The 23,033-nt window shown below is 36.8% G+C and overlaps 1 protein-coding gene across 1 annotated transcript in view; it reads right to left on the bottom strand.

The window, feature by feature from the left end:
- Positions 1-683: 683 nt before the first annotated feature.
- Positions 684-23,033, bottom strand: part of LOC138715018 (histone-lysine N-methyltransferase PRDM9-like) — a 31,113-nt gene continuing 8,763 nt past the window's right edge. Inside the window, exons 4-8 of the mRNA XM_069847410.1 lie at positions 22,928-23,033; positions 17,282-17,358; positions 14,243-14,434; positions 9,563-9,824; positions 684-5,878 (exon numbers count right to left, since the gene is read on the bottom strand). The exon at positions 22,928-23,033 is cut by the window's right edge and continues 5 nt beyond it. Coding sequence (XP_069703511.1) covers positions 4,890-5,878; positions 9,563-9,824; positions 14,243-14,434; positions 17,282-17,358; positions 22,928-23,033 — 1,626 coding nt within the window. The 3' untranslated portion in view covers positions 684-4,889. The remainder of the gene's footprint in view (positions 5,879-9,562; positions 9,825-14,242; positions 14,435-17,281; positions 17,359-22,927) is intronic.

Raw genomic sequence — 23,033 nt, 5'->3', positions numbered from 1 at the left:
CATAAAGGAATTTCACAGATTTATTACAGATGTGTTTAAGATATTGTAGAAAATAACAGTATTTAGTAACAGTGTCCTATTTATTCTTTCTGGAACCAAATTTGTAACTTTTAAAAGTATGGCTATTATGCTGAAGTGTATGTGTTGTAGAGGATGCTTGATTTGTTGTGTATGTGAGTCATAGTTGTGGGATGCTTGATTGTGTTTGTGTGACTATTGTGTATTAATTTATGATGTATGTTAAGGAAAGTTGCATAATGGTGTTATAGAGAACGGCTATAAGATATGTTATTTTTATGTGTTGTAAGTTAACTGTTTTCTGTATGTCTCAAATTTATGCCTGATGTTTGATTTGCAATCGCATTGTTTAAATTACGTATTGTTTATGTTTTGTTTACATTGTGTAAGCTAATTTTTTTTTCAATTTGTTTTTACGCTTAGGCCTATTTTTTTTTTTTTGTGTAAAACTATAGCCCTAGCATACATATGTAAAATAGGGCTACCCCCCATTGGAGATACAATAATAATAATAATAATAATAATAATAATAATAATAATAATAATAAAAAGGAAAAGTAGTAAAACAGTGAGTCCACTAGAGTCAAAATTCAGCGAACGTGGCACAAGTCAACATTCAGTGAACACATTCACTCCTAAAACCCTCAAAATTCCCCCCCCCCCACCCCCGGTTGGGAACCACTGGTTTAGATTATATAAGTGTGCTGTGGGATTTAAAATTACACCTTTAGTGTATCACATGTTGAAAAATGTTGAAAAACATTGATCTAGCACGATATGTGATCATTACTGGGAGGCATGGGAAAAACTTATATTCCAAATGGCTTGCAATTGATCTGTCTGCTGTGTATAGCATCTGCGTCTTTCTTTTCTCTATGTTGTATGTTTTCATTGTTTTCAGGCAAATGAATTGTATGAAAAAAACCCAACCAGGTAATCAACTTTAGTAAGAATCGAGTCCATGTCCAAACACCAGATCAACAGAAAAACGCACCTATTGGCTGAGCTATGTCGGTGGAAGATCTTTAATCAGGACAATGTCCAAAATATCGGAGATTTGTTTCGCAGCATTCGATATACATGTTGGTCTAAGGCAGTGGTGACCAACGAACTGTTTTTATGAAGGATAAATAGTAAAACAGCAAATGCCAGTAGGGGAAGTTATCCCCACCCTCACCGCTCAGCACCTCGCTCGCCTGCTCTCTCTCTCTCTCTCTAATATCTGCCCCACTTCGGTGGATCACTGCCTACCGCCTCGCACGTATTTCATATTTTACAACACAATACAACCAAATTACTGCGCATTAGACAACAACCACATATGTACTAAGACATATCCAACACCACACATTGCATTTCTGCAATACGTTATGGCAGTTCCCTTGAACATAAATAGATTCATTTTCCCTTCTACCACCAACTCGTCTCGGTAGCCATGACCAAAAAGTGTGCGTGTGTTTTGTTAGAAAGATCAAAGGATCGAATACTACCCTCCGCAAAGTCATAAGAAGAAAAAAAAGAGACATGAAGCAAGGAAGAGAGAAGGAGAGGCTGGAGAGGGAAACAGGACGAAGTTCCCCTTTTGCTTCGTAGATGCAGCATTCAATCTTTTTGTTCCACTTTCCTCCACTAGATGTCACCCCACCCTAAACCCCTATTTCCACTCTTTCCTGCTACAGTGTGTGGAGAGCTTGTAGGGGAAAAGTGGAAAGGGGTTGTGGGCGGAGCTTAGCGTTCGCTGTTTTACGATTTGCCCCTTATGAAGTACTATGTGCACTCCCGAGCAAAAAAGAGCGATGTTGCATTGCAAGCATTGGGACGATTTGTTCTCGCATAATGATCATGTGCAGCAAAGAATACTCTTGCACGAAGAGGACAAGTTGGTCACCACTCGTGTAAGGTATGGGGTGTACCTATATTAGGACTTCCAGTGTCAGGAAACAGAATGTTAGAAATGAAGGATTATTTCAGGTTTGACATACGGTCACAGAGAAGTCAGAAATTGAGAACTGATAAGTTCGCTCTGAAACTTCCATAGGGACATATTTATAAAGAATTCTATAGGCCTGCAATGTTGTAATCTTGGAGAAAGTGTTACTTGTAATGAAAAATTGTACCCTACGAAGTGCAGGTGCAGGTTTCTTCAATATATGACTGCAAAACCAGAAAATTTTGGGATTAAGTTTTGACTGGTGCTGACGTCAGAATAAAACAGTCATTTTTGGCAGTAATGTATAATAAGACTATAATTTATAATACTATTAAAAATCAGATGCTTAAAAAAATACATTTCATCGTTGTACTAAATTTAATAAACATTAATAAATTTGTGAATGATATATTATTATTTACTTACTTACTTATGACTTTTAAGGAACCCCAAGGTTCATTGCCACCCTCACATAAGCCCGCCATCCGTCCTTATCCTGTGCAAAATTAATCCAGCCTCTATCATCATATCCCACCTCCCTGAAATCCATTTTAATATTATCTTCCCATCTATGTCTCAGCCTCTCCAAAGGTCTTTTACCCTCCGGCCTCCCAACTAACACTCTATATACATTTCTGGATTCGCCCACAAGTGCTACGCTTTGCTGTGGTCGTGCCAGAGAATCAGTCGCATTCTGAGGCTTATTGTGTGGTTTCGTAACAAGCTGTTTTTTACGGTGATGGATTGTTAGCCCTTCGCCCAACCCTCAAGCTGGAGGACCACCCCTTATTGGCTGTCCACGACCGCTTATTCAATATATTTGCAACTACCCATTATTATTATTATTATTATTATTATTATTATTATTATTATTGTTATTATTATTATTACTTACTTCCAAATGGCTTTTAAGGAACCCGGAGATTCATTGCTGCCCTCACATAAGCCCGCCATCGGTCCCTATCCTGTACAAGATTAATCCAGTCTCTATCATCATAGCCCACCTCCCTCAAACCCATTTTAATATTATCCTCCCATCTACGTCTCGGCCTCCCCGAAGGTCTTTTTCCCTCCGGCCTCCCAACTAACACTCTATAAGCATTTCTAGATTCGCCCATATGTGCCACATGCCCTGCCCATCTAAAACGTCTGGATTTAATGTTCCTAATTATGTCAGGTGAAGTGTGTAGTTCTGCATTGTGTAATTCTCTCCATTCCCCTGTAACTTCATCCCTCTATTATTATTATTATTATTATTATTATTATTATTATTATTGTTATTAATATTAATATAATACAATCAGTAATTTACAATTATGACATATAAGGCAAACATATTATTTTTTTGGATTAAGAAGCCTTCAACATTCAAATTAAACACTTGAGTCAATCTTATTCTGTTCTACTAGTGTTAAATCCAAATTACAGCCGGTAAGTGTACCCAGAAGACAAAAGGCGGACTCTATAGCACTACCTTTAGTAAAGCTGAGAAAGATGATACAGTGCGTGACTGATGAATGAACGACCATCCTGGTGTGTTTAGTCTATCGTTTTTATAACTTTTAAAACCTGTGCATTTAAAGTTTTGATTGCAGAAACGTCTCAGCAACGAAACAATGTTTATGCTCGACCGTGCCGAAATGTAGTAATTATACACCTGGTAGTAGCCCTCTAATGCACCTTATTAAAGTACACCTATTTATTATAATTCAGTTGTTCAGCCAACGAGAAATCACCATTGTACCATTATGAAACTGCAAGTATCGATTATTCTTGGATATGCAATCGAAACACAATTAGCGAAAAGTCACGGAGGCTGGAAATCCAATACTGTCGCAGAAGGTTATGTTCTGTTACTATAATAATTAGCGTTAATTGTAAATAATATTAAAACAAATTCAATTTGTCATCTCGTTTTTCAATTCTAAATCAATTTCCAGGTTATATCAAGACTAATCTTCATGTTATTCTCTAGATTATATCAAGGTCAATGACATTCGTGCCTCGGAAAAAATCAATACTTTCGCGTCTGCGCACATCTCACAATTCAGGTCAGTTCCGCTCCTCACTTACATAACCATAACATGAATACTTATGAATAATTTCAAGTTAGAAATATGGTCCAGCATAAAAAGTCGTATGAAACTTGCCTCGTTTCATAAACAAATATACTCGCGTCTTAATTACTACCATTATAGGCTCGTTGCATAATGTACTATTCTGGCATCCAAGAAAGCTTTCAAACTCGTTCATACGCTATATAAGACCCTTGGTGCTCCAAATCCACACCCTAGTTGCTCAATTATGACATCCAGTCATCGCATGGAACAATATAGGGGGCTAGAAACTTGTAAAGCTTAGATTGCAGCCACCAAGTTCTTCCTCCAATCCACTACGTGTATATAAACTCTATGTCCCTGTATCTTCCACTGTCCTCTTGGTCTAATGTATTCCTCACTGCTAATAACTTAAATGTTTAAAAAAACTTATTTTTCTCGAATAAAACTCCTTACAAACACGTATATTCATAATCACAGCGGGATCACTACAAGTATCTCTCTCCAGTTTAAAATCAAATGTGCCTAACCAAACTGTTTCCTTCTGTATTCTTCTAACCACACCTTGAACACTTCCTGTAGGTTTCTCTTCCGGGTGTAATCTCATGCACCTAACCAAACACCTTATCCACTAGTTTCATAATTACGAACTGAACATGCATTCTTCTCCTCTGTTCTCATGCGCCTAACCAGATAGCTTGGCTAAAGGCTGGTTCACAATAAACCGTGAACGGATACGACAACGAGAATGGAAATATTGTTAAAATAAATGTATTTAAATGTAAGCATTCACAATTAACTATCGTCAATGCTCACATTTAAATCCATTTATTTTAACATTACTTCCGTTCTCGTTTCCGTTCACGGTTTATTGTGAACCAACTTTAATTGCTCTCAGAACTAGACTTTGAACACTTGTACGGTTTCTCACCAGTGTGCGTTCTCATGTGACTAACCAAGTCGCTTGAGCGTGCACTGTCATAACTACACTTTGAACACTTGTACGGTTTCTCTCCAGTGTGCGTTCTCATGTGCCTAACCAAGTTGCTTGAGCGTGCACTTTCATAACTACACTTTGAACACTTGTACGGTTTCTCTCCAGTGTGCGTTCTCATGTGACTAACCAAGTCGCTTGAGTGTGCACTTTCATAACTACACTTTGAACACTTGTACGGTTTCTCTCCAGTGTGCGTTCTCATGTGACTAACCAAGGCGCTTGACTGTGCACATTCATAACTACACTTTGAACACTTGTACGGTTTCTCTCCAGTGTGCGTTCTCATGTGATTAACCAACGTGCTTGAGAGTGCACTTTCATAACCACACTTTGAACACTTGTACGGTTTCTCTCCAGTGTGCGTTTTCATATGTACAACCAAGGCGCTTGACCATGCACTTTCATAACTACACTTCGAACACTTGTACGGTTTCTCTCCAGTGTGCGTTCTCATGTGCCTAACCAAGGCGCTTGACTGTGCACTTTCATAACTACACTTCGAACACTTGTACGGTTTCTCTCCAGTGTGCGTTCTCATGTGACTAACCAAGTCGCTTGAGTGTGCACTTCCATAACTACACTTTGAACACTTGTACGGTTTCTCTCCAGTGTTTTTCCTCTTGCATGGAACCAAATTGCTTATCCTAGTTTCATAATTGTGTTTCAAAGAAGTTTGCAAATTCATTTTGGAAAATATATGACGGTATAATTTGTTTGTCTTACTTGTTTCATTATCGTTGACAGCTAGCTCTTCAGTGTTGGCATCACTGCTGGAATTCACACACTTGCCTCTACGCGCCTTGCAGTATTTACTGTGTCTTTCCAGGTACAAAGGGCTTGAGAACGTAACACCGCACTGCGCACAGGGAAACACAGCTGCAACACAAACACAGCAAGCAATATACCAGACAGAACTAGCTCAGGTCTGCCTACCACATCCAGCAAATTAAATGAACACAGTGTTGCCTAGTTCGCGCAGTGAGATGCCTCGCTACAAGGCTCTCATTTCAATGCTTCAATGTTCCCTCTAAGAATATTATCAATAAGGAATAATTAGCTGTAATTTATTAAAGAGGACAACATTTAGAAGCTGACTGTCTTTGCCGCAGTGGCTCCTTGTTATCAACCATAGCCTAAAAGAAATGTCACGTCCACGTACCAGTAATACACATTTTCAATTTCAATTTCAGAAAAAATAATTTCAATTTCCGGAAAAGTAAACTTTTATTCAGAAAAGATCAGATCAATTTCGGAAAAAGTAATTTCAAATTCTGAAAACTCTTTTAAACTGCACAATTGACAGACTTTACAAATGAATTAACATTATCTTTACATTACAGAAACATTCATAACACACGTAACATCCGTAAACAACTTCATGTCACTCTTATCATCAGTGAAGCGCATTACCTGGGAAAGGTACTGTTCTGCAACCAGGAGATTAACCGTGAAAGGAATGTGCTTACTATTGCGTCATCTATTGGAGCGAAGTAGATAGACAATATTACTGTTATAACGTCATAATGTTATTTTCTGCATGGAGGGATTAGTGCCCATGTGTATGATCTTATGACATCAACATTCAGTCACAGCATTACCCCGCTGCGTCTCATTCACCGAGACTTTCTCGTGGTTGGAGTACAGTAAAGGAATTACATCCTACCTCTCACTGAAAAAATGATAACACCTGGATTAGCAATAAGAAAGGTCTATCTTGTGGCCAATGGACCGAGGCCATTAAAATGAGCACCATTGTTATCACAGATCTCTCCCTGGTAGAAGACTTAGCAATACCCATTGCAGGAGATGCAATGAGCATGAAACATTACCCCACGTGCTAGGTTTCTGCCCTCAGGGCGAATTACTGCGAATTGACAGACATAACACAGTCTGCTCAATAATTGTTAACAAATTAAGGGAACATGGTGAATAAGAAATATATGAGGAAGTTCAATGTCTTTCTACAGAAGGATCTACATGGCGTGCTGACATCATAATAATTAACCGAAATAAAAAAAAAACTGGTCTCATTCTTGACCCAACAGTAAGGTTTGAAATTAATGAAGATCAACCAAAGCAAGTACATGAAGAGAAGCGCGCTATTTACCTTCCATGCTGTGATGATCTCAGTCATAAATATAATATTCAAGATTGGAATGTCATTGGACTTATGTTTGGTGCGCGAGGAACAGTTCCCAAATTTACATTAGGGATCCTCAGAAAATTAAAGGTTCTTGAAAAGACTCTTCAGACAATTGCATCAACCATTTTAAAATCTTCATTGAACATCATCAATCACTATCTCTATTCATCTTTATAATGTTCAATGTTTATTATTTATTTTCAATAAATTTTTATCGTTTTGATAGCTATCACAGTTTGTCGCAGAATATTTTTTTTTTTTAATTTTATTATGTATTTTCTTATCATTAATTTACATTTTCTTTTTTTGTTCATTTGAATTGAGTAGGATTCCGATATTTTAAATCCAAGATTTGGACAGCTATCATTTCGATATACTACCTAGATCTTACCTGAATATACAGTACAGTGCAGTTGTTATAAAAACTATTTACAAATCAAGTCTCACGTGACCTGAAACGTGGGTTTTAAATAAGAAACGTCGGGATAAATAGAATTATTCCTTACGAAAATGTACAGGAAGATCAGCCAGTAAATCAATCAACAGTAATTAATTTATTTGTAATGTCTGTCAAATGTGCAATATAAAACGTTGCCCAAATTTGAAATTACTTTTCTCGAAATTAACTTCACTACTTCCGAAATTTACCTGATCTTTTCTAAATATAAGTTCACTTTTTCCGAAATTGAAATTGAAAAGGTGTATATTTTGAAAGAATATTATATCTGCACGTGCATGAGTTCATGTTACGAAATGCTAGTCTCTGTTATGGTTTAGCAGTGATTGTTGTACTGTATCACTGTTAACATTTGTGTAAATTTCTTTCTTCATTATTATAGTGTTTAGTCGTCTTGGAATTAAATAGTATTTTAAATTAGTAATGTGAAATAGTAATGTAAATTAGTAGTGAAATTTAGAAAACTAATCGTGATTAATAGCTAATATATTCATGTAGATCAATGTTTTTCAACCTTTCTCAACATGTGGCACACTAAAGGTGTGCACCACCTCTTCTAGAGCTGAGGAAGAAATTGTACACGAAAATTTTTAACCCTGCCAGGAATCGAACCTGGGCCAGCTAGTCTGGAGGTAGATGCGCTACCACAGAAATAATTTGGCGGAATAAATCCAATATGTGAGAACCTTCACTCACACTCTAGCTCATGAATATATGCAGGAGGAGAAAGAAGAAGAAGACGAAAAGGAAGAGGATTCACTGGCAGTTCCTCTATAAATTTGTTATTCGTTACACTAAACACAAATGTGAGAAATTTTAGGTAGGAATTTATGACATTACTTAATTTGATGATGATGATAATAATAATAATAATAATTATTATTATTATTATTATTATTATTATTATTTTAATAATGTCAGCATTTTTAACATTTGTTATTATGTCAAAAAGAAGTGGAATACGGAGATGAGTACGACAAGGATGCCCTTTATTACCTGCACTGTTCAACATCTACTTGGAGGATTTAGTGAAGAACTGTTTTCAGAACATAAGAAGGGTGATAATAAGAGGAAGAAAAATAAATTGCATAAGATTTTCTGGTGACATGGCGTTGTTAGCAGAAGAGGAAACAATATTAAAGTATATTCTACTGGAGCTACATGACAGTTGTGAGCAGTATGGGATGAAGATAATAAGAACAACACGAGGCCTATGGTTATCGGAAGGAAAACTTGCGAATTCAAAATTAGGTAGTGGAACAAGTCAACAGCTTCAAATACTTAGGTGTATTAGAGACGAGAATTTCATGTACTATAAAATCCCAAAATATGCATGCATTCATACACTATCGAACTATGAAACATGCATGATCAATATACCTTGACTTCCAGAAGACATGCGGCAAGCTACCACTGCAGAGTATATGGAGAGAGAACCATGACATGCCTGGTTTAGGAGAAAGAAAATTCATCTACACGAGACTTACACAACTAGCGACTGGTAAACCTGGTCAAAGGGGATAAAAAATCGGACAATAAGTTTAAATCCTCCAAGTAGATGTTGAACAGGGTAAGTGATAAAGGGCATTCTTGTGATCTCCTTATTCTACTTCTTTTTGACATAACAACAAATGTTGAAAATGCTGACATTATTAAAACAACAATGATTATATTTAATTTCGTTTAGGGCATCATTGCTTCCTTAATCATTGTTTTCTTGAAATAAACACACCATTTTATTTATCCAACTTATACTTTAGGATAAATCGCTGTAATCAGACAGACAGAAGGAATGCCATAACTACATGCATGCTGAAAAGCATATTCCTGTGAAAATCTCCAAACCTATTTTTTGCATCATCAGAATACTTATCTTGATACTTCGTACAAGGAGAAGGTAAAATTGCGACATTCGGGATTAAATGATTACACTATTTTTCCAATACAACAGATATCTCACCTGAATTATATTCCTGCTGTGGCTTGTGATAGTTTTCCACATCGATGCCTAACTCACGACCATAGTCATCCCCGTACCATACTAGCAACTCGTTGTTGGGAGGAATCTCTCGGAAAGTTCGATAGTACATTTGTCCCTTGTACTGGAAAGCCATCAAGTTCTGCTCCCCCTCATGACGGGCACAGTTGACGTAGCGCATCCAATTTGCGAGACCACAGTCTTTGGCATCCACACAATAAACCGGGCGGCGATTTTGACGAATCTGCAATCAAATCCAATGTTATCTCAGCTCAGTATACATTAAATGAAACCATAAATAAAAATACTGTATATTCATTATCGCAACTTACATTCTACAAGTAATATATTTCTAAATATAATGAAAAATTATACAATGAATAGGCCTACTATTGTAGAAAAATTAATATATTTATCAAAACAATTACAAAAATATTAATTCCTCACTTTCAGAACTCTAATTACACAGGAGATCAAATTGACGAATTATAACTTTATTTCTTAACAATTTGAACGAAAATAGCATATTCTTATTAATTCTAAAATACAATAATGAAAACATTCCTATTATGTCCACTATGTACTATGTAGTTCTCACTCACAGATATTAATATGAGATTTCAGAGGTAGCTAACAAATATTGTATTTCAGAAAAAGAAAAAAAAAAAGCTCAATTAAAGCAACTTCAGTGCATGGTGTACATAATGGGACGAACATTTAATAAACATTACCAGCAGAACAGTTAGTGTAATTAGTGAGCTCGTATTTCCATATATAATAAATGTTAACATTGAAAGGCCTATAATGCATCTCCCGATTCATATAAAGTGCACCATAAGTCATCGTATCCCTAGATTTAACATTGATGATAGTACTTACCTATTGTTCTAAAGGGTCTGTGTGAGCTCCATAGTTGTCTCTGCAGAGTTGAAATGCGTCTCCAGATCCTCTGTGATATTTTACTTAACATCTGTGATGTAATGGTTGTGAAAGTGGCTCTCACAGCACCTTTTAGTTCATCATTTGTTTGGTAGCAATATGCAGCACTTTCTCTTTGATGTATCACCATAGCCTGTTGTCCAGTGTGGTCAAATTGGGACTTCATGGAGGCCATGATAATGGTGATGATGATGTTGGAGATCCATAGCCAATCCACCTTCCTGGGAAGTTACTGGTTAGAAAATCACGAACAGATAACGCAAAACGGGCCAGTATACCATTCTATTGCAACCACACCTGATCCATAACTACTCCTTCAGTTAGTTGAGATATTAACCAATGTCGAAGTATAAGTTCTTCCATTAACAGGCTCTTCAAAATAATAAGGCTCAATTGCACACTCGTCAGAAAAGTCATTTAGATAATGGTAGTAACTCTTGTAATAAAGCACATCATGCTTCGTAATGTTTTCTTCATATCACCATCACTAAGTTCAATGATGAAACAGGGTCGAAATGGTCTCTCTCATCTATAAGTCCTTCTACATGTGATGATGCACTATTGTTGCCAAAATATTATTTGTCATTATGTGATATTCCAAGTTATAATTTACATAAATAAGTTACATAAACATGAAATATTATGACAAAATCTAGGAGCACACGCACGCACGCACGCACGCGCGCGCACACACACACACACACACACACACACAGTGAGAGAGGAAGACGAAAGGGAGAAGGAGATAGAGGAAAGGGGAAGGGGAAAGGGAAAGAGAGTGGAGAGAGATAGAGAGTGACAGAGATAGAGATAGAGAGGAAGATAAAGAGAGATGGAGAGAGAGATATAGAGGGAGAGGGAGAGGAAAATAGACGAGAAGAAAATAGAGAGAAAGATATAACTGTTTTATAAATTCTAACTTTCAGATTTTTTGACAGCAAACTAGATGACAAAAGCTTATCAACCAAATAATAATAAGCTTTTCCCATATTTATTCTGCGTTTAATTTCCTCCTGAGTGTCATTTATATTTGTTATTGTAGCTTCAAGATATTTGAATTTTTCCACCTCTTCGAAGGATAAATCTCCAATTTTTATGTTTCCATTTCGTACAATATTCTGGTCACGAGACATAATCATATACTTTGTCTTTTCGGGATTTACTTCCAAACTTATCGCTTTGCTTGCTTCAAGTAAAATTTCAGTGTTTTCCCTAATCGTTTATGGATTTTCTCCTAACATATTCACGTCATCCGCATAGACAAGGAGCTCATGTAACCCGTTCAATTCCAAACCATGTCTGTTATCCTGAACTTTCCTAATGGCATATTCTAGAGTAAAGTTAAAAAGTAAAGGTGATAGTGCGTAGCAAATAAACACTAACTGATAGTAATATTCAGGCAAAGAAATTAGGCTCAGAAATTGTCAGCCAAATAGAAAAAAAACTTCGTAGGTGTTTTCTACACAAATAACCTCGAGAGCGTAAAAGGTGTAATGATATCAGATTGAAGAAGCATATGAAATAGTTTCATGTTGAATAATTTTGAGGAAAAAATTGTTCTGGGGCCAGGTATTGAACCCGGGACCTTTGGTTAAACGTACCAACACTCTACCAACTGAGCTACCCGGGAACTCTACCCAACATCGATCCAACTTTTCCCTCTATATCCACAGATCTCAAAGTGGGCTGACAACCGTCAAGCAACCAACATTGAGTGCACACTAACTCTGTGTGACTTAAATTGTGGTTTTCTGTTAACGAACAGTGACATGTATTATGCAAATCAAGCTTTCAAGTATAACTCCCTGTAAAGTTTCATGCTTCTGACATATTCAGTACTTTCCTGAAATACTTCACCTCCCCATATTAGAAACACATCCCATTGTAGCAATAGCTTCTCTGAAGCATGCTATGACATTCAAACCAATCACAACTTCCAAAAGTGGAACGAACACCAGTATTAGCACATTATCCACATGATGCAGGTTAAAAAAACTTAATAAAACCTCTTCACAGAAAATTTCTATCAGTAAACCGTGTAAAATGTTGATAAAAATTAACCCAATAATATAATCAATATAATTCGATGGTGTTTGGGTAAAGGAAGACAAGTAATAAAAATGAGTTTTGAGATAAATGAAAATTAAACTTAGGACCCTTATTGCAAATAATTTTCTACACAAATAAAGCACATCAAATACTAGTATCTCTTTTTGTTTTGTTTTTTGCACACCACTTGTAGAGTTTAACTTGTGCATTCACCTGGGGAACAAAACTCCATTTGCACAAAAAATTACTTTACCTGAACATCATCGAATTATCAATGGCAACGCAAATGAGGGCTAGTATTTCATTGGTTCCATCAAACTCTATTTATAGTGAGGATCACGTAAGAGTAGTTCCTAAAAGACTAATTTGGCCGTCTCTTCAGTGTTGCCAACTAATACCAGATATCAACAAAAGAGGGTAAAATCACAATGCCATGTACTATAATAATAGTAATATAGTATTAACAATAACGATGTCTTACTTATTTACCACATCTCATCTTTATGTTGCGAGGTGCTTTCTAAATGGTACAATAATTTGTGAAAGAGCATATTTTTCTCCTGGACCTCTCGCACATTATGTCGGTAGTTAGTAGATTAGTGTAAGATCTAATAATAATGTATTTTATCTAGCAACATGAAATTCATTCCTTTGATTAAACAGTTTACAATTCACGAGACCTAACCTAAAAATGTATTTTGTTTGATTACATGAAATGATTAGTATGAATTCCGAAAACGAATGCTACTTTGAAATGTATGCTTAAGAATACTTACTCCATTATTGTAATAAAAGTCTAAACACGAAAGAAATTAATTAAAATGTGAAATGGTATTTCTATCGATTACCTAAGGTAATCACGAAGTATGTTATATTTATTTACACTTAGCTTTACTTACAAATGGCTTTTAAGGTACCCGCAGGTTTATTGCCACCCTCACATAAGCCCACCACCGGTCCCTATCCTGTGCAAGATTAATCCAGTCTCTATCATTACATCCCACTTCCCTCAAATCCATTTTAATATTATCCTCCCCAAAGGTCTTTTTCCCTCTGGCCTCCCTACTAACACTCTACATGCATTTCTGGATTCGCCCATACATGCTACATGCCCTGCCCATCTCAAACATCTGGATTTAGTGTTCTTAATTATGTCAGATGAAGAATACAATGCATGCAGTTCTGCGTTGTATAACTTTCTCCATTCTCCTGTAACTTCATCCCTTTTAGTCCCAAATATTTTTCTAAGAACCTTATTTACATTTAGTCTACTTGACTATAATCTTGAATTGTAACTACAATACAAAGTAACACACAAAATAACTACTGTATTATGTAGGTATTACCATTAATACTGATATTAATTAATTATTAGTATGTTCAAATTTCACTAGCTTTCAGTAATCGGCTCATAAATCTAGAACAATTCTAATTTTCAGAATTTGCACTACTGACAACTTGTGTCACTGGTGCTAACATAACAGTTATAAAATCACTACCAGTTGTAGTATTTCTCAGTACCAAAATTCGAAACGGAGCTGGCAAAACAAAATTCAACCTGCAAACTAGAAAATCACCATAATCCACTAGCATCTGTAGTAATGGGGGAAAAATGGTCAGGTTTCACCCTTTTTTTCACCCGTAGTGTATTAAGTAAGCTGATCCGGACTATACCTGCCAACAGTAACCACTGGTGTTTGCTGACATCACTTTCGCCCCCTCATATGGACCAAATCTGAGACCTTTGGACAGAAGTTGTTTGGTCCAGACTCCGCATCCTGCTCCACGGATGCCAGATTGAGCAATGCACAACATTGGAGGTACTGTTCTTTCTGCTCTTGTTGGATCCTTCATGTTGGCTGGCACCTGTAAGAATTGTAATATTCCTTTTCAAATTACGACGAAAGTTATATGAGAATATAATAGAAGAATAGATCAATGGTGTAATGAGAACAGTAGGAGAAATTGAAGTTCTTGGAAAAAAATTTTGTCTCACAGCCTCTCTATTGACAGAAAATTTGATTAGATTGATTTGATGAAACCTAAAATTCTTTTGGTCAGAAGCTGTCTGAATTACAATTGGATGAAAGCAAAGCTAACGAATTTCGTTCAGAGCTACTGATGGACAAATTGGGTTTCCATTCAATTCCATCCATCCATCCATCACTCCATCCATCCGACCATCACTCCATTCATTCATTCATTCATTCATTTCATATATATTACTATGTATGTTTAAGTGCATTCCTCCATTTACTAATTTTTGCATTTATCATAAACTGTACAAGCCAAGTCCACACACTCTCTCTCCTCCTCTCCACTCTTTCCCCAGGGCACCCAAATTAAACAATTCAGAACCAATTACGTAACATATCATTCTTCCACACTACAAGTGAAAAACAAAGCAAAATGAAGAATTTAAAAAACAACAGTGTTGGGGGGGAAAAAATGGGAAACCATTTTTTAAAATGAAAATTTTATCCCCAATTTTCTACGAAAAAAAAAAGGTGTAACATTATTTCGATTAACTACCAGGCATGATTGCTTGGCTGCACATCTTCACAAACTGAACATATCTATTCATCACCTGAATGTACCATCTGAAAACAACCAGATATTATAATGAACGGAGAACATCTCCTGCAGTTTTGCTTAGTAATGCTCTGGATTTTAGACTGTGTCAGCATCTGAGAGGGAAGGCAATACACTCACATTACAATAAAAATTTTACCTTGGGGCCATTCTGTTGAAGTTTCTGCATAACGCTGCATTGAGTCTGCTAGCTAACTGGCACGAAAATTAATCTAAAGGGGAGATTCCGGCAATATCCCTGTATGTTTCACCTGCATACATACATACATATATACATATACCCCTCTCTCGTGTGTGTGTGTGTGTGTGTGTCTCTCTCTCTCTCTCTCTCTCTCTCTCTCTCTCACTCAAACGGGATAAAAAAAGGATCTAAGACATACCTCAGTAATCTATGTGGCCTCCCTTGTTCCTAATAACAGCTCTGAGACCATTTGGCATGGATTCCACTAATTTCCCACAAATATTCTTCATTTCTTCATCACGAAACCATACCCCAATGAGGGCAGAAATCATCTTCTCCTTTGCAGAACAATCCATTTTTTCCATTCTTCTTTTGCAAATTGACCACAAGTTCTCAATGGGGTTGATGTCGGGTGAGTTGCCTGGCCAGGGGAGTACCTGAATATTCTTCTTGTTGAAGAATTCTGTAGTTTTTCGAGACGTATGGCATAGTGCCAGGTCTTGTTGGAACACACCTCTGCCATCCGGAAATGATTTTTGCAGCTGGGGTACGATTCTGGTTTCCAATAAGTGAATATATTTGTCAGAATTCATCATTCCCTTGATAGGTATTAATGCTCCAGGCCCTTCATGTGTAAAACAACCCCAAAACATTACTTTAGGGGGGTATTTGGGTGCTTTTTGGAGATGAGCTGCTGTTACTTTTTCGGATCCTTTCTGTATGTAAGAAACACAGTGGCCGTGGACCTCGAAATGAGACTCATCGGAAAAAAGTACATTCTTCCAGTCATTCACTGTCCAGTGTTGATGTAATTTTGCCCACATTAAGCGTTTTTTGCACATAACAGGGGTTAGCAGTTGCTTCTTAATAGGCTTACAAGCCCTTCGTCCACCTTCCAAAAGCCTACGCCGCACTGTTGTGACATGAATATTCGCCCCAGTGGTAGCCATTACTCGGGGGTTAAGTCGACAGCAGTTAGTCTAGGATTTAATTTACTTTTCCTGACAATTAAACGATCATCTGCATGTGAAGTCTTCCTTTTCCAGCCACAGTTTCCTTTTTTCTGGGGTGTGATGGATCCAGTCTCCCTGTATCGTTTTATGATCGAATTAACAGTAGCCAAACCGATGTGACATTCTGCAGCAATTTGCCTCTGTGTCATAGAAGAATGCTCTGCTAATGTTATAATTTCAGACCGTTTTCGTGGAGTTGTATCCATTTGTGAAGACGACAGAATGTACACAGTTGCAGTATTAAGTCTTCAACACAACTGAAATGCTTATAAGTACAAAACGACAGGCAAAATGTCACATATTATAAAAAAAATAATAACGACAGACCTTCAACAATGGAATTACACGTACTACAGATGTCAATTAAAGCGGTATGAGCAGATGTGAAGCCAACAATGACAGAAAATGTAAAAATATGTCGTGTTCGGATTAATTTGCACGCTACTGTACGTATGTACATACATACATAATATATACACACATATACATACAGTATATTACCTGTTTCTTTCTTCGTGCTTCTCTTGAAAATTCTTGAAAAGAGCTTTATTTTTAACAACCGAATCTCTTATACAGACCACTAAAGATGAGTAAAACTTGATTAAATATATATAAAAAATTATAAAATATTTAAAAGAACATTCTGATTGTGTACAGTAGTGGCAAAAAAAAAACCGGACCAACTCTTGTAGCTTATTTCAGAGCCTTGTTCACTCCAGAGCACAGCAGCCTGGTAACTAAGACTTTCATGGTTCGAATCCTGCCTGGGAAGGAAACTTTTTTTTTTTTTTGTTCCTTATTCAAATTTATTCTCAATAATTTTCGATTGCTGGTAAAATTCATGTTCTGGGAATAATAAGTTAATTAAGCAGTAAAATATCACTATAGCTTTTACTAATTTATTAGCTACATTTATATTCGACTTACCTTCACATCTTCAATGACCGTGAGAGGACCATGGAAAGGACAGTCTCCTTCCCATTCTTGATCGCAGTCATCACAAACTGAAATTTCAATAACAGAAAAGATTTTAGTCTCGGAGATAAACTCAATCATGTTCTCAATTACAAATTCTAACAGCTAAAAGTTATAATGCTAGTGGCAATGTAAAAAAAGCCACGTATCCATAGAGCAGCTCCAGAATAATTTGTACACAAGTGAAAAGTAGTTGTTGGTTGCAGATGTGAACTTCTATTTAAATACCTGTCCAATGTATTCAGAAGGTTATTGGTCAGTTTATCCCTGTCACTCACTTTACAGAAGGTTGAAGGATCCTATAGCCATTACGGGAGTCATACAGGATGTCTCAGAATTCAACGGAAGAAATTAAGGGGTCGTAGATGGTTCCTAGGTAAGTATTTTGAGACAGGGAACTAGAGGTCTGTGGGTTCAAACATGCATGTAATGGCTTGAAATATTTTTTGCGCCAGTACACCACTGATTGAACCTCCACGAAGCATAGCAATACATTTGGAAATGTGCCGGATACAATGTCTGTGGCACAATCAGTAAATATTGTAGGTGGTTTCTGTAAGAGGATGAGGTCGAAAGTTCAAACTTCAGGAGATACTTTTTTTTTTTTTAATTTAAGGTATGTAACTTTGAACATTAAGAAGCCAGCTATAGTTACTTTGTAATGTACGTAATAATGACAATAATTGTTTAGAAGAGTGAAGAAGGAATGTAGTTTGAGAAATCCATATCCTTTAGGCCGGGTGCACACAGAATGAGACGCGATGCAGCGCTATGCTACGTTTCGCTTTACAATGCCTCGCGACAGCTTAACACGGTCTGCTCGCGACAACTGATTTGCTGGCTGTGTGGGTTTGGAAAACTGGCCTAGGCTAGAAAATGGCGTCAATGAAAGAGGATTGTCTATATGAGAAATTCCATTGTATTTTTGGTTATTATTCCTAAGGATGCCTAATACGCCTAAAAATCTATAGAATTAAATGAATCTTAAAATTAAATACTATTAATGTAGTGCATAAGCGTCATTTTGCATGTATATGACTACTTCACGACTCACAATAAAGAAAAATAGTATATTAAATCAATAATGAATGAAAGTATAGAGCATAGAAGTAGGCCTACTACAAATTATTATTATCAATATTATTATCCACCTGGTGCTTTCATCACATTTGCAATTTCTCACATATCTTTAGAAACCACATTATTGTCGTGATATTGTTACAAAGATTTTATAGAACGTATATTTCCTGTACCGTACTAAAACAACTAATTTATTCGCATCGAGCTCCATTATGATAAAGTGCACTGCACAACAACAATGGTGTCTGTAGATGGTGAAAGCGTGCAATCATAGCCACTACTAACGTATGCGCAGTACACTGCAGCTATCAGACAGTCTCCTCGCGACGAACTTCTAGCAGTCATTCGATGTTGTCCCTCTGTGTCTCCATGTGTCTGCTCACGACCGTCACGCCGCGTCTGATTCTGTGTGCACCACATAATAAGAAACCAATGGGAGACAAGTACCATGAGACAAAATGTTGCGTCGCACCGCGCCTGATTCTGTGTGCACCCGGCCTTACTCTGGACAAGTCACAGTATGTTTATCAATTAACTTGTAGTGTACATAAATTGTGCATACCAATATGTGTTTAATAGAAAATATTTCTATTTTCGTCTTCTATCGAGAAGGAAATAAGCAATATTCAAAAATTACTGTACAATAGATTACATACATATACCTTAATAAAGGAAAGCAAATTATTATACATCTTGACTACAAGACTACAAAGAAGAGTTAAACACAATCAAATACATAGCACAAGAAAACGGATACAACCCTCACATAATAGACAACATAATAAAAAAGAGAAAACAGAATTACAAAAAACATAGGAATACAACACAAACACAAAAACACAAAAAATGCATCACACTAACATACAAAAACAAAAACACACACAAGATTGCATCCTCATTCAAGAAATTAGATTACAACATCGCATACAGAACACAAAACACTCTACAAACGCAACTCAACACACAACATAAATAAACAAATACAACCACACAGGTGTACACAAACTCAAATGCAATATCTGCTACAACTTCCACATAGGACAGACAGGCAAATCATTTCAAACACGTTACAAAGGACACAACAAAGCCATAACCAAATCACAAAACACTTCCATATACGCAGAACACATCACAAACGCCAACCACACCTACAGTAACATAAACACAGACATTGAAATTCTACATCTCCAACCGAAAACTAAACACACTAGAACAATAAGAAATATATAGGTACACAAAAACACACTCACATCAAATCCTCAACACACAACTCAATTTCAGAACACACACTTTTTGACTCCACATCACACTACACAGACACACCACCACAGGAAACGCAACTGGAAGGCGCGAAGACCTCCCAGTTCTGATGATGGCCCACCAGCCAAAACTAGTCAACAAGACAACCTAGTTAATTAACACGTGAAAGCATATACATACTTTATATTCGAAACAAATTATTCTTTCACTATTCTCTGTTAGAAACCCAGTGACAGGAATTTTATTGTATTTTTCTGCAATAAAACAAGTACTTTTTCTGAAGTTTATTAATTATTCTGGCTTAATCATTAGAAATTGCGTACAACGAATTTCATATAACTTAAACATTAAAATGAGACAAAAATGCCTGGAAATATTGATACAGAACACAAAAGGTCATGCACTCGTCTAACAAATACCTGAGTTCCATATGAGTCCAATACAACTGACTTGCTCTCAAGTGAACTGTAATGAACTAATGGCTAAATACTATATAGTATACTCTTGCCAAAAGCATAATAAATAAATACTACAATACGTATTTCAGTGGTTCAGAAAATAAAGAATTCAGATAACTCATCAATAAAATAAGACCTATTGGGATTTAAAAAAAGAAACAACATCAAGACTCGAACATACTACGTTTTGGCCTGAGGATTGACATATTGTCTGTTACACCAGAGCTTCATGTTGATATTTCTGTTCTAAAATATGTGCAGTAAGGAAAACGAATGAGGGTATAAACAAGCAGTGCAGTGACATGCTGGTTCATCATTTGCCTGCAATTTTACAGATTCTGTGAAGGCTTGTGTAATTGCCAACTACTCCAAATGGTAGGCTTTGGTTAACCCTACAACGTAAATATTTATTTATTTTATTTATTTATTTAACCTGGTAGAGATAAGGCCATTAGGCCTTCTCTTCCCCTCTATCAGGGGATTACAACTACAATATTAAGAATACAATTACAATTAATATTAAATTTACAGATACAATAAAAATCAAAGTACTAAAAGATTAACTGATTAATAAATGCTAGACAGTTTATTGTAAAAGTTAAGAAGAGAGAAGCATTTCTTTTATTGATTAAGTACAAAATTAAACTTACTCTACGCAGTAAGAAAATGCTTAATAAGCTTGCTTTAGAACACTACTAAATTCCGACAGTCTCTGATGTCACTGGGTAGGGTATTCCACAAGCGCGAGAGCGAGATTGTGTATGATGATGAATACAATGATGTCTTATGTGTTGGTATGGCTAATATGCGGCTATTTTGCGTGCATGTGAAGAGATTATGATATGATGACAGGTAACTGAAACGGGAGGCAAGGTAGGTAGGTGTAGAAGTGTGAAGGACTTGGAAAAGGAGAACAAGAGAATGAAAATTTCTATGTTCGTTAAGCCGTAGCCAGTTTTAGAGCTTGGAAGGATGGGGTAATGTGGTCAGTGCAACGGACATCACAGACAAAGCGAACACAAAAATTATGAACACGTTGTAATTTTTGCGACTGGTTGACATTGAGGTCAGTCAGTAGAAAATCACAATAATCGAAGTGGGGCATTACTAGTGTTTCCACTAGTATTTTCTTGAGTGATAGCGGGAGGAATTTTCGAATGCTGTTTAAGGAATGTAGTATGGAAAGCACTTTTTTGGTAATATGGGTTACTTGGTTATTCCAGTTTAAATGCATATCAAAGCAAACTCTAAGGTTTTTAACACAGGAAGCAAAAGGGATTATTGTGTCGTTTAGCTTGACTAGAAGAGCAGGAGTAATATTGCATAATAGACGTTGATGTCCCACTAGGATTGCTTGTGATTTTCTTGCATTGAGAGTCAAACCAAACTTTCTGGCCCATGCAGATATAGATTCAAGGTCCTCGTTAAGATTTTGTATTGGTCATTGAGTGAGTCAGGGGTTGTATGGATATAGATTTGTAAATCGTCTGCGTAGAGGTGATGCTTACAGTTCTATAGAGTCGAGGGGATGTCATTTACGTAAATAGTGAATAGTAGTGGTGATAGAACAGATCCCTATGGGATTCCAGAATCAACGATACGCCATATGTACCTGTACATAACTATTTTTAGGTACACTAAAATACGATAGTTATGGGAGTATCCCAAAAGTTATGGGACACAGTGTATATGTATAATCAATGTTATATGTCATGTGAATTAAGTTACCTAAATGACTGAAGGAGTGCATTTTACATCTAGTGTTAGTCAATCAATTTGAAGGATATACAAGAGAAATCGTGATATAATATTAAAATACGCATTTTCTGTTAAAGTAATTGTAAAGTTAAAAATTGTATAATTTCAAGGGAAAAATTGTTCCGGGGCCGGGTATTGATCCCGGGACCTCTGGTTGAACGTACCAGTGCTCTGCCAACTGAGCTAACCGGGAACTCCACCCAACATCATCTCAACTTTTCCCTTTATATCCACACAACCCGCGTGGGCTGACGAAATGCCAGAGACCCACATCGAGTGCACACAATCTCTGTGTGACTTAGAATTGTGGTTTTCTGTTAACGTACACAGTGACGTATATATTATGCAAATCTAGTCTTTCAGGTAAAGCTCCCTGTAAAGCAGATTTGAATAATTTCAAGGGAAAAATTGTTCCGGGGCCGGGTATCGATCCCGGGACCTCTGGAGCTTTACCTGAAAGACTAGATTTGCATAATATATATGTCACTGTGTACGTTAACAGAAAACCACAATTCTAAGTCACACAGAGATTGTGTGCACTCGATGTGGGTCTCTGGCATTTCGTCAGCCCGCGCGAGTTGTGTGGATATAAAGGGAAAAGTTGAGACGATGTCGGGTGGAGTTCGGGTACATTCAACCAGAGGTCCCGGGATCGATACCCGGCCCCGGAACAATTTTTCCCTTGAATTATTCAAATCTGCTTTACAGGGAGCTTTACCTGAAAGACTACATTTGCATAATATATGTCACTGTGTACGTTAACAGAAAACCACAATTCTAAGTCACACAGAGATTGTGTGCACTCGATGTGGGTCTCTGGCGTTTCGTCAGCCCACACGAGTTGTGTGGATATAAAGGGAAAAGTTGAGACGATGTCGGGTGGAGTTCCTGGTTAGCTCAGTTGGCAGAGCACTGGTACGTTCAACCAGAGGTCCCGGGATCGATACCCGGCCCCGGAACAATTTTTCCCTTGAAATTATTCAAATCTGCTTTACAGGGAGCTTTACCTGAAAGACTAGATTTGCTTAAAAATTGTACATACATATATAGTCATCATCATCTGGGACATTTCCTTCTGTGTAGTCCTTGCGTGGGATTGAGCGACTCGGATATCGTCTGCTAGAAGTCTTTATCTTCTCCTCAGGAGC

The sequence above is a fragment of the Periplaneta americana genome, chromosome 15, assembly GCF_040183065.1.
Source record: "Periplaneta americana isolate PAMFEO1 chromosome 15, P.americana_PAMFEO1_priV1, whole genome shotgun sequence".
NCBI lineage: Eukaryota > Metazoa > Arthropoda > Insecta > Blattodea > Blattidae > Periplaneta > Periplaneta americana.
The sequence above is the reverse complement of the archived record's forward strand: the minus strand, read 5'-3'. Positions and strand labels throughout refer to the sequence as shown.